Genomic DNA, 12,050 nt, shown 5'->3' on the forward strand with positions numbered 1-12,050 from the left:
CTAGCCTCCAATGTTTTTCCAACATCATCCACTGGCAAATCTAAAAGTCTTCCATGGTTCTTCTCTTCTCTATCAATCCCGTCATCTTTTTGTTGTTCTGCCTTCATCTGTCACAATGTCTGGATGTTATTTCCTGTTTTCTTGATCTATTTATTGCTACTCTGGTTGCTCTTGATCTAATCTTATTTTTCTGTTCCTTGTGGTATTAAACTCTCTGTTCTTCATCCTTCGTATGATAATCTTTATTTTTTAAATAACCTATCAGATAAAAGGCTTATTCCAATCTGATCTGATCTAGCTGATCTCCAATCTTTTAACTTCCTTAAAATATTCTGTAGTCATTTTGAAACCTAACAGACTTCTGTGTTTGTCCCCCATAATCAAAAGACACCTTACAAAAAATTGATTAGTTTAATAGTATTCATTTCCTAATATAGTATTTTAGACCTTGCTCTCCATTCTGAGCCCCTTTTAAACCTTGAATGCACACTCAGTGTTGGACGGCGTGCCCCTGGACAAGACCTTGTGGTGACAAGTTAACTGATGTCTTTCTTTGACCAGCAGCACACTGAAGATGGAGCCAGTGCCTCAGCTGCGGCAGTAGGGGGCGCTACAGCAGCCACGCCCCCCGCTTCCACCCCTTCCTCCTCCAGCGGCCATCTAAGCGAACCACAAGTGCGCAGACCTCGTAGCCTCAGTTCCCCCACCGTCACCCTCTCTTCCCCACTAGAGGTGAGAAAATCCACCTTTTCCTCTATTCTGTCCCCTTACTTCCTTCTGTCCTTTTACTTTGCCCTCCACCTGATTCCAGTCCATGTATTAATGGAATAGTTGACCCAAAAATTGAAAATCTGGCATCATTTACACCCCATCCACTTGGTTCGAACTTGTTGAAATTGAGTCTCTTTCCTCTGTTAAAGGTGCTGTAGGGAACTTTTGTAAAAAAATCTTTTTTACATATTTATTAAACCTGTCATTATGTCCTGACAGTAGAATATGAGACAGATAATCTGTGAAAAAATCAAGCTCCTCTGGCTCCTCCCAGTGGTCCTATTGCCATTTGCAGAAACTCCATCGCTCCCGGTAAAAAATAACCAATCAGAGCTGCGGTCCGTAACTTTGTGTTCAAAATGTAGAAAAATGTATATAATAAGCGAGTACACCATGAATCCATTTTCCAAACCGTGTTTTTAGCTTGTCCTGAATCACTAGGGTGCACCTATAATAAGTGTTTATATTCGGACTATTTTAGATTGCTTCGGGGGTACCGAGGCGGAGTAACCCAGCACCTTTGTGATTCTTCATAGACATAAACAGAGAGAAGTAGTTCTGGCTACGATGTTCTTCCGCAAGACGCAAGCAGTTCTGTTTATTATCCGCTAGAGCGTCAAAAGTTCCCTACTGCAGCTTTAAGCACAAAATTACATTTTTTGGAGAATGTTGGTAACCAAATAGCTGACAATAACCATTGACTTCCATAGTATTTTTTTTTCATACTATGGAAGTCAATGGCTACCAGCCACTGTTTGATTACCAACATTGTCCAAAAAAATCTTCTTTTGTGTTCCACAGAAGAAAGAAACTTGTGCAGTTTTGGAACACAGAGTTCATTTTAACAGTGTGATTCGTCTCTAACAGTCTTGGCTGTGATTAAGCAGTATTTTGTGTAATTTATTTGTAATTTTACGTGTTTTTTCTGGCTAGTGTTACAAAAAATGTTTTCATTTATATTATTTACACTACTGTTTAAAAGTTTGTGGTCTGTAAGATTTTTTGTTGTTGTTGTTTTTAAAAGTCTCTTATGTTCATCAAGGCTGCCATTTACACTAAAAGAGTAATTTTGAGAAGTATTATTACCATTTAAAATAACCGTTCTCTATTTTTGTAATATTTTAAAATGTAATTTATTCCTTTGATGCAAAGCTGAATTTTTAGCATCATCACTCCAGGCTTCAGTCACATGATCCTTCAGAAATCATTCTAATTTCTATTAACATGAATGATTAGAACAATTGTTAGGTATTAAAATGAGCAGAATATATAAAAATATATTTTCTATCCATAAACATTAAGAAGGTCTCTACTGTCACTTTTGATCAATTTAAATTATCTTTGCTGACAAGTGTTAACTTCTTTCATTATTTTCTTTTTAATTTTTCTTTCATTATATTAACTTTTGTTTTTTAATTTAGTATTTTTTTTTTTTTTTTTTGACACTTGTCCTTGCCATATTTTGCTTTGTTTTCTTCTGCAAGTTAGTGTAAAAGTGCCAGTCATTGTTTCTTTTTTGCTTCATACATATTGTGGTTTTGTTCCTCATGTGTTGGCTTATTGTGAGGAATATTTATAATAATAAAGTAATATAATTTCAATATCCATACACAGTTGTTCAAAGAAATCAGGAAATCAGAATCTCGTTCTATGCACACATGCTTCTTTAGGTTTGAACAGCTGAGTAGACCTTGTATTATGCATGGATCAGTTTTATTATAGAAGCCTGATGTCCCAAAAGCCAAATCAGTTGAGAGACAATTTCCTGACCCATCTGCTCCAGACTTTTCAATTCAAGTTAATTTAATTCACTTTGATGCAAATTGATTGAAAAAAAGTTTAGGAAAATGTCCAAACGGCCATACATTCTTGAAAATACCTACACGTTTTTGTAATAGCCAAAGGGTTTTTTATTTATCAATTGATTTTATTTTTAATTAGTGCTGGGCAATGATAAAAAATATTTTGGTCACGATTAATTGCATGATTTTCTGTGATTTAATCACATTATGCACAAAATTACATAATGAATTCAAAAGTAGTGTATTGTGCATCACGCGTGATGACGCTCATCCCAAGCCAGTACTGATTGACATCCCACCCTTCTGTGACCCTTGGTTTGTCTGTATGTGTATTCCGAGCCAGTAAGCCACTGACTTTCATAATATTAAAAAACTACGTTAACGCGTGATAAAATAATTTTTTGGCGTTAATCAATGAATGCGTTAATGCGCTAAGCATAGTATCTGATATATGAAGTAAATGGATAGCTAGCATGAGATACTTCGGGGAAAGATGAGGTGTACTACCCAGATATTGATATACAAATATTATTTTGCCTATTGTGGGATTCTGAGGTCAGGTATTTTGCATAATAAATGTTAAATTGTGTATTTGCTTTCTTGGTCAGGCAAGTTCCCTACATAAATGTGCTAATTTTTATCTTTGTGCGTGCTTTGTGTGTGTGGCTGTACTGTGCGCGAATAGAGCGCGAATAATGAATAGAGTTCTCTATCACCTTTTCTCTCTGGAATTGTGTAAAATTTGCTTGCTTGTGTAAATATGAACAAATGATACATTTATACTCTATGGTTAAATTTGATAAACTACGATCCATTTAACTACTAATATCAATTGAAATAGTTCAATCATGAGAACTTATGGGTGTCCAGAACTTTTTTTTTTTGTAAATATTTGATTAAGGAGAACGTAAAGATATTTTCCACATAAACTGGAATGGCAATTTTTATTTTTTTTGTTTAATTTATTAATGCCTCTTAAGATGTGACTGACTATAAAAAAAAATCTTTAAAGAACAGGTTACTGACGTTCTGTATTTGAAATCGTCCCACAGACCTTCAGAAGTTTAGTGCTTATTCATGGTATTGACGTCTTCACAAAGTTAAATTGAGCAGCTGCTGTGTGTATCAAGTTTTAATGTACTCATCTACATTTACTTGTGCATGGAGGGAACAGGACTTCTACTCCCACTTTGTGAATTTGTATCAGCTGACGCTACCTAAGACTTGGGTTGGGGCAGCTGTCCGTTTGCTTATCGTGAAATGCGCCAAGGTGTCACCATTGCCAAAAAGAAGTTTAACCTCTCAAACAGCCATGACTTCATAGTTTCCTTCTGTTCTATTGCTCTAAATCCATGTCGGACCTTAAACCTACTTCTTATTTTGCTTTTATAGGACATTGTTTTGAACTATACCTTTTAAACTTTCCTATAGCATACTTTCAATAAATGTTATGACATTTACATTTTTAATACAATTTAATAGATACTACGTTATTTGTTTGCGATGCTTTAGACTTTTGTAAGTGCTGTTTTTACTGTTTGTTTTTATAAACGTAGCGCAATTATTTCCAGTGGTAATCAAAAACAGGCCACATATGGTGTTCATAGAGCTCAAATCGCAGTTTAATCCAGAATATTCCTTTGAAAATGGCAAACAATTTTATCTCTGATGGGCGTCAGCCAGAGCTAATGGACTCCGCTGTGAAGAATGACTTTGCTAATGGAATAAACAATAGCTCTTGTGGCTAATCTGCAGATGTTGGGGAATAAATGTCTTGTGTTTGCTCTCATAGCAATTATTGCTAATTGCAGCCACACATTTCCATGTAAAAAAAACATTGTAGCTGAGAAAAAAGGTATGGGGTGTGATATTGATTCTTTCTGTCATAGCTTGAGCTCGATATTTTAAACAAAACTACAGTTTCAGCGCATCTTGTAGCTAAAGCATTTGATATAATATCTTACAACATGATATATATAGACTATAGTGAATGTAATGTATAGTATAATATAATACAATATAATACTCCTCTGCCATTTATGCTAATATACTATTTTAGATATTATAATATTATTTATGATGCTGCTGTAGACTTGTGGAATTGCCATTTTTACAAATGATCTTACATATAAGCATAAAGTTATAAAACAAGATAATATGGCTAAAATGTCAAAAGTTTGAGTGTTACGTTAGAAGCTACATTAGTTGCTGAGAAGTTTGAAGAAAAATACAATTAAGTTTGAAGGATTTCTGAAAAGCGTCTGCTTTATACATAATATAAAACATGTCAAATTTTAAGTTACATTTCTCTGAATTTTGATAGGCTTTGTCATAAAGAGCTGGTTCTTTGTAATTTATGTTCTGTGTTATTAACACTCTGGGAACACGGGCAGATCCTTTATTCTCATTTTATTGCCTTTGTTGGTTTTTTCCTTTTAGAAGGAAAGAATACCCAGAATCCATTTATCAGATAAACAGTTATGACTAAGCACATGACAGGTGCTACATTTTCTGCATCTGATGTCAGAAGATCGTGTGGAATATTGAGTAAACATTTCACAAAGGTCTGAAAGTTTACATAAGGAAGAACTAGGATGTATTTAGAAACGATCAGGGTTGCACAGGGCCATGTGAATTTTAATTACAGTGTTGAAAGGGAAATATTTGATTTTGGGAAGAAGAAAAAAAACGAGAGGGAGAGACAGGCGTCCAGAGGTGAAATGGAAGTGAAATCCTCCTGAGTTGTGTGCTAATTAAAATTTAGCAGGATTAAATAACAGCGTGCCGCCTCATTAGCGCATACTGCATTTTCCAAATCTTTTTCAGGTTTTTGTCATATCCCATTCACAAAAGTCTTTCTTACATGAAATTCTAATGAATTATACACACAAGCTGTAAAGCGAAATAATAGAGTCTGGCAACCAGGGAAATAATTTAACGTTGGCTCTGTTTCCTTTTGCAGGGAGCCAATAACGCCCAAATACGGAGAGCTGTAAAGGACACGTTTTCCAACCCTCAGTCCCCCCAGCCTTCTCCCTACAGCTCACCCAAATCCCAGCATAAAGCAAACCAGAGCTTCCTGCCCCCTGGATGGGAAATGAGAATAGCACCCAATGGACGGCCGTTCTTCATCGACCACAACAGCAGAATCACCACATGGGTAAGACAAACACTCACAGAATCTCTCCCAAAACTAGAGAAGTTCATGGTAAGGGCAATCCCAGAATGCTTTGTATTGACCTCCAAAGAAAAACAAAAGAAGCAAGATGGCCATGAGTGAAAAATGAAATGTTCACTATAAAATATGTTTATAGCTCTATCTAATTAAAACCACGCTTAGTAGCACGGTAATGACAAACGCTGTTGTAATCACAGAAGTCATATGCGCAGTCATATTCAACTTTTGTAGTCATGTATGTTTTGTGATTGCTGCAGCTCTTTAGGTTTTGGAACAGATCTACAGTTCCATTTCTGACATAACTGTAGGTTTATGTGCAGCTGTGATCACTGCTTTTATGTATTTATATCTCATCATTAAGCATTTTTTTTATTACTCGTATTACTTGAAATAAAAAATGACATTTTATATTGAAATTAATAATAAATGAGAATTGCTTTGGCAACTAGCTGAAATAAAATATGTATGTTGAAAGTACTAACAAAAAAAATGTGTATATGTAGATATGTATACTATATAAATAACTATATAAAATATGTATGCTTACCAAACCATAATATTATATAATACATCTCAAAAATACTATATATATATATAGTATTTTTGAGATGTATTATATAATATTATACATATTTTTTAAAACGGGAAGACTGTTTGGTTGATGCGTGAAAGGTATTTGGGGGGAAAAGACTTTCATAGATATGTACACACACACACACACACACACACACACACACAGTATTGTTCAGTTGCACACTTCAGTGCCCCATAGCTGGAGGGAGGCCCAGGGTGATGCAAACGTGATGCACTCTGAATCAGTCTGCCACCTGGTGTCTAACAGATGAACTGCAGCTTCTCTCCAGTACCCTAATTTCCCCCAGCACAGACTCGCCTTTGTCCTTTTGAGTCAAATGTATTGCATCCTCTTTAGAGGTTCTGTGTGACTGAACATATTTATAGTACGTCTTTATTAAATCCAGTGGTTTTGAAATGTCCACCGAGAAAACGAAGAAAAAGTTCACTATTACTGCATAATCTCCCCATGAGGCGAGAAAGATACACAGTCGTTCCAGTATTACTTCCTTATTGTCTGAAGAACTGCATGTTGGCAGCAGACAGCGAATGCAATTTACTGCTAAATGAGGATAAAACCTTCTGGGAAGATCTGAGCATGGCAACCTCTCTCTCTTTCTCTTTTCAGGAAGATCCTCGCTTAAAGTATCCCGTTCACATGAGGACAAAAGCATCCTTGGAACCTGGTGACCTCGGCCCACTTCCTGTGAGTGCGAAAAGAGTGCTGTTGAGCGATATTACCCACAATCCCAGCTCTTTCAACAGCCTGCTGTGACGTGTGTCCTTGTGTTGTGACAGCGCTGCAGGATTATGAAAGCAGCCGTGATATCATACGAGAATCGCGAATCTAATTCAATCTGTAAAGCAAAAAATAGGATTAAGTCTGACAATTGAATGGGAAAACCGTAACTAATGACACAACAGCGGGAATTTGCCTGTGGTGTTTTGTGGATTTCTTTGTTGACGGACTACAAGCCGTTTTGTAAAAAGAACCATGCTACAAAAATGTAAAAGTGGATTAGCAGGTCGGAAATCATTTCTTTTTTGTTTTGCAACAATGCAGTATGGCCAAGAACAGTACTGAAATCCAGTCCAAAATGTAGTCCATAAATACTATAAATAGTCCTGTTTATATATGTACAAAACATTTTTTAAAAGTAGTATTTATATTTGAGCAGTAAATAAAAAATAAAATACATTTTTGAACCCAAGGAATAATGCCTCCCTGGTAGCACAAATGATCTTCAGTGAGTTGACAAGCTTTTTTATCGTTTCATATGTGTTTGAGAACAGTTTGGTTTTTGACTCGTCTTTAAGCGATCTTTGATGCAATATGCATCTCACATGATGAGATTGTGAAGAAACTCTTAATGATATTTTTTTCTTCCCCACCTAGCAGAGATACTTATACATCATGCTGGTGTTTGGTAATCACACCTTCTCTTCTCAGGTTTTCAGTGGAAATACGTGCCAGGGAACAGGGAATTCTAATAAACATCTATTTTCATGCCTGTTTTCTTGCAATGGTGAAAATGCCATGCACATGCAAGTAAATTAAAAGTACATTAATGTATGCAGATATATTAGTTATAAGTAACAAGTCATATGACTGCAAATCATTGATTTTTATATCAAATATCTAAAAATATACTTTTCTGTCCTAAGTGCATCAACTAGTACATTCATGAGTTTTTTTTTTTTTTTGGATTATTAAAATACTAATATAGTATTAATATTTTGAATTGGATTTATTTTTTCATTTCAATTGATGCATAATTTATAAATAATTTAGTAATTGTTATGTGTATATAATCAAATATTTATTTTTTTCTTTTATTTGATCTTCTTTTTTATTGATGTTCATAGTTTTGGTTAACAATAGCAACACTGTTTTTTTTTTTGTGTTTTTTTTTTAAACCCTATATAAATGTTTCCCACTGCACTGATTGCAGTTCTGTCTCACAAGTTGGTGGTGTGTGTGTGTGTGTGTGTGTGTGTGTGATTTCTCTTTCGGTGGCGTGGGGGAACATGGTTCGCTCTACGCTTGATGCTGTTTGTGGCAGAATCTTCCAGAGGAGGTCGGTCCTCTCTCTGCCTGCGTATTTACCTGCCTGCCCACCAATCTGTCCGCCCTCTGACCTCTGACCTCTCCACCTTTATTATCCTTGCTGGCATGGATGACTGTCCTTCTTTTTTTTCCCCCTTCTGTTATACTCCCGAGTTCACTCTTTTATTGTCAGTCTTCGTTGGTGTTTTTTTCTTCTCTTTTTTTTTCTTTCTTTTTTTGGTTTTTGTTCAGTGCTTTCCGTTATAGAGCTCGATACTGACTGCCTGCTTTTAAGCAGCCTTGGTTCCAGAAGTATTTGTTTCCATTCATGTTCCATTTAATTATCTAGCAGTGCTTTTGAGACTCACAATAAGAACAATAGAAGCAATCAGACGAATGAGAGAACAAAAACAGTATACAAGTGCCATGACGACTCTCAGTTAGTCTAGCGCACTTCACATAGCAAGGTATTTTTATTTTTATAAAGAAAAGAAAAAGTAAGTGCTAGTATTTGTACTTTTTTGATAGGTGTGTCAAAAAAAAAAACTCACTCATTCTCAGCAGGTACAAGTTTTTTTTTTTTTTTACATTTTTATAAAATATGCAAAATTATTACAATTATACTGTCTAAGTAGGAGAAATTACAGGTTTGTTAATGCATGAACTGTAGGATTTACCTGCACATGGTTTTTAAAACCAGGTTAAATATTGAATAAGTGTCAGCGGAATATCCAACAAAAGATAGGGTTTTGGGTTGTGATCCACCAAATATTACTGTAGCATTTACATTAACATATGCCATTACTTTAAAGTCCCAGAACTTTTGGTATGTGTGTTTTGAGGTTACATCATCTTAACTGGATATTTAAAATGGGATTGTTACTTCCAGAACCCCTCTATTAAGCTCTGTTTGTCCTCTGTCTTTCTCTCTCTCTTTATATTTTTCCCTGCACGTATCTGGTTGTGTTGGTTATCATTTCTCCATCCATCCATCCATCCATCCATCCTCTTCTCTGCATCCTCCATCCCTGCACAGTGTCCATCCTGTGCTTCATTCGATGCCAGTTTTTGGTTGATGCCCGTTCAGCACGAGAGCGCTTGTCTTCAGTGCTGGCTCACAGTCTCTCAGTCGTGAACGAAGGTCTTGTCCCCTCTCCGGATCCCGTGTGTGGGTCGTCAAACAGCTTCCCTTGTTGTCGTGGGTTATGAATTGTTGGCTGTGATTTTCGTCAGACCTGGCAGTTTCTTGTGATGTTGGCATCGGCGTGGGTTTGCAGGTCTCGGGGCGGGGTGGGGGTCTCCGGGGCAGTATGTGAATGCGAGTGCGTGTTTGTCAGAGTGCGAGTGAATAAACTGAGGTCTCTTCTGCATGTCGTGGAAGCTCTCCCACACTGAACCGAGGAGTCGTCATATCTTTCTGTTCTTCCTCCGTCACATTATCTGTTACAGTTGTTGTGTTGGTGTATCAGGTCTGGTGGTTTTGTCTGATCTTAATGTTTTTTTTTCCCTCTCTCTCTCTGAATCTCCGCAGCCTGGGTGGGAGGAACGAGTGCATGCAGACGGAAGAACCTTTTACATCGACCATAGTAAGGACACTCATTAATAACCAGACACTGTTCCTTTCTAACCCCACATTTTTTTTAACAGTAGTGTTTAAGACAAACAAAAATTGATATCATCAAATTACATTTCATTTAGCTTTATATGGTCTAGTCAGAAATTAGTGTCTTATGCATTTGATAACAACAGATTTGAACAATTAAACTGTTTTTATATTTTAAAGGTCTTTACATCACTCTAAACATACTGTAATAGTGGGTAGAAAGCTACATTTTAATTAATTACAGTTACACATTTGGCATAACTTGAAATTATTTTACGCTGCTTTAGGATGTGACCAAAACGAGGTTCCTGGGAATGCAGCATAGTTTTGCAGTCTACTGTAAATCCTCCTGCCATACAGTAATGCAATGCTCCATTCACAGATATGCTCTCAAGTTCCTATTTGTTGTTTTGTCGCCGTGCTCTGTGATCAATAACTGTTTAGATGTTAAAGGTAACATAAGTTGTGAGATCATTTTTCTCCTGCATCATTAAACTGGGACGTGTCCTCGGTGTCCGTCACAACACAGGTGTGTTCAAACACTGCTGAGTCTGCTGCCGTGGTCGATACACACCTGTTTTGTTTGTCAGCTCCACAGATTCACAAACGACCTCTAGTGGTGTGTGTGTGTGTGCACTGATTTATATTGAACCAATTGTTTACACAATTGAAACCTAATTTAAACGTTTCTTTTTTTTAGGTTTTCTGTATATTTAATTTGTAGGAAATAGCAATAAAAATTTGAGTCATATAAAGAGTTCTCAAATTCCTCTCCTCCTCCTCAGACACCAAAAAAACACAGTGGGAGGACCCTCGGCTCCAGAGTCCTGCCATAACTGGACCTGTGAGTGTACCTCTATTCTCTCTCACAGTCTTTCTCTTATTCTGTCTCTGTTCTCTTGTAACACTGTTGACTTTTAAGTTTTCATTTTAATGGCACATTTTTATTAATTTTGTTGTGCGATTGTTTTTAGTAGTAGTATTTAGTAGTTTTATCGCATTACAGTTGAAAATGTTTAAATAATCTATAAAAAAAAAAGAGATTAAATTAGAGGTACAGTAATACCACATAAAAAAGTTCTTTACAATACAGTAAAATTGTCGCAATGTGTCAGAAATAGAGGCCATTTTCATTCTAAATGTTTATGCATTGGAAAAAAAAAATCATTTGAAATATGGCCTGGCCAGGATGTGTTTAAAAAATGATTTTCTGATATTCATAGAAATGTAGTATATGATAGTAATAATATCAGATGTTCTTTAGAAAACATTTTTAATAATTTCCAAACCCAGGTTTTTTCTCTTGCTTGTTCGTTGTTATCCTTATGTTACATTTATGTATTCAATTGTTTATTTGTCTTCTTTTAGGCGGTGCCATATTCCAGAGAATTCAAGCAGAAGTACGATTACTTCAGAAAGAAGTTAAAGAAGCCGGTAAGAAACAAAGCGACATTTTCAGAGACATCACAGTGAGCTCTTTCCTGTCACATACTGTATTCCTAGACACTCTAATTTATTCGGTGTGAAATCCTTGTCGAGGAGTGAAGATCGTTTTTTTTTTTTCTTTTTTTTCATTGGGTGTTAAATTGTTCTTCACACAACAGAAACGCAGCTGTTTACAGTGCTGTGATTATTGCAAACCTTAATATTAAGTTTAGATGTTAGGGTGAAAAGCCTGTAGCTAATCGTGATCTTCAGTTTATTATTCTGGGATTTTATACATCCAGATTTCATGAGTGCAACTGTTATTTGAATCTCACTCTCTTGCACTCTCTCTCTCTCTCTCTCTCTCACTCTCCCTCTCTCTCCCACAGGCCGATATTCCAAACCGTTTTGAGATGAAGCTACACAGGAATAACATCTTTGAGGAGTCTTACAGACGAATCATGTCCCTGAAGAGACCCGACAGTCTGAAGGCTCGTCTGTGGATCGAGTTTGAATCAGAGAAAGGCCTGGATTATGGGGGCGTGGCCAGAGAATGGTTCTTCCTACTCTCTAAGGAGATGTTTAACCCTTATTATGGGCTATTTGAGTACTCAGCCACGTAAGTGTCCCAAGTGTTTGTCCACTGCAGGT

General features: G+C 36.3%; 1 protein-coding gene across 18 annotated transcripts in view; it reads left to right on the plus strand.

The window, feature by feature from the left end:
- nedd4l (NEDD4 like E3 ubiquitin protein ligase) overlaps positions 1–12,050 on the plus strand; it is a 65,987-nt gene that overhangs the window by 47,235 nt on the left and 6,702 nt on the right. For 11 of the 18 annotated variants that reach the window (XM_026196615.1, XM_026196617.1, XM_026196618.1 and 8 more), the window contains 8 exons: positions 562–732; positions 5,536–5,733; positions 6,953–7,030; positions 8,388–8,402; positions 9,903–9,957; positions 10,760–10,818; positions 11,343–11,408; positions 11,789–12,018. In XM_026196615.1, coding sequence (XP_026052400.1) covers positions 562–732; positions 5,536–5,733; positions 6,953–7,030; positions 8,388–8,402; positions 9,903–9,957; positions 10,760–10,818; positions 11,343–11,408; positions 11,789–12,018 — 872 coding nt within the window. The remainder of the gene's footprint in view (positions 1–561; positions 733–5,535; positions 5,734–6,952; positions 7,031–8,387; positions 8,403–9,902; positions 9,958–10,759; positions 10,819–11,342; positions 11,409–11,788; positions 12,019–12,050) is intronic. The other 7 variants (XM_026196620.1, XM_026196619.1, XM_026196607.1 and 4 more) reach the window with 3 other exon arrangements.

The sequence above is a fragment of the Carassius auratus genome, chromosome 21 (assembly GCF_003368295.1).
Source record: "Carassius auratus strain Wakin chromosome 21, ASM336829v1, whole genome shotgun sequence".
Lineage (NCBI taxonomy): Eukaryota > Metazoa > Chordata > Actinopteri > Cypriniformes > Cyprinidae > Carassius > Carassius auratus.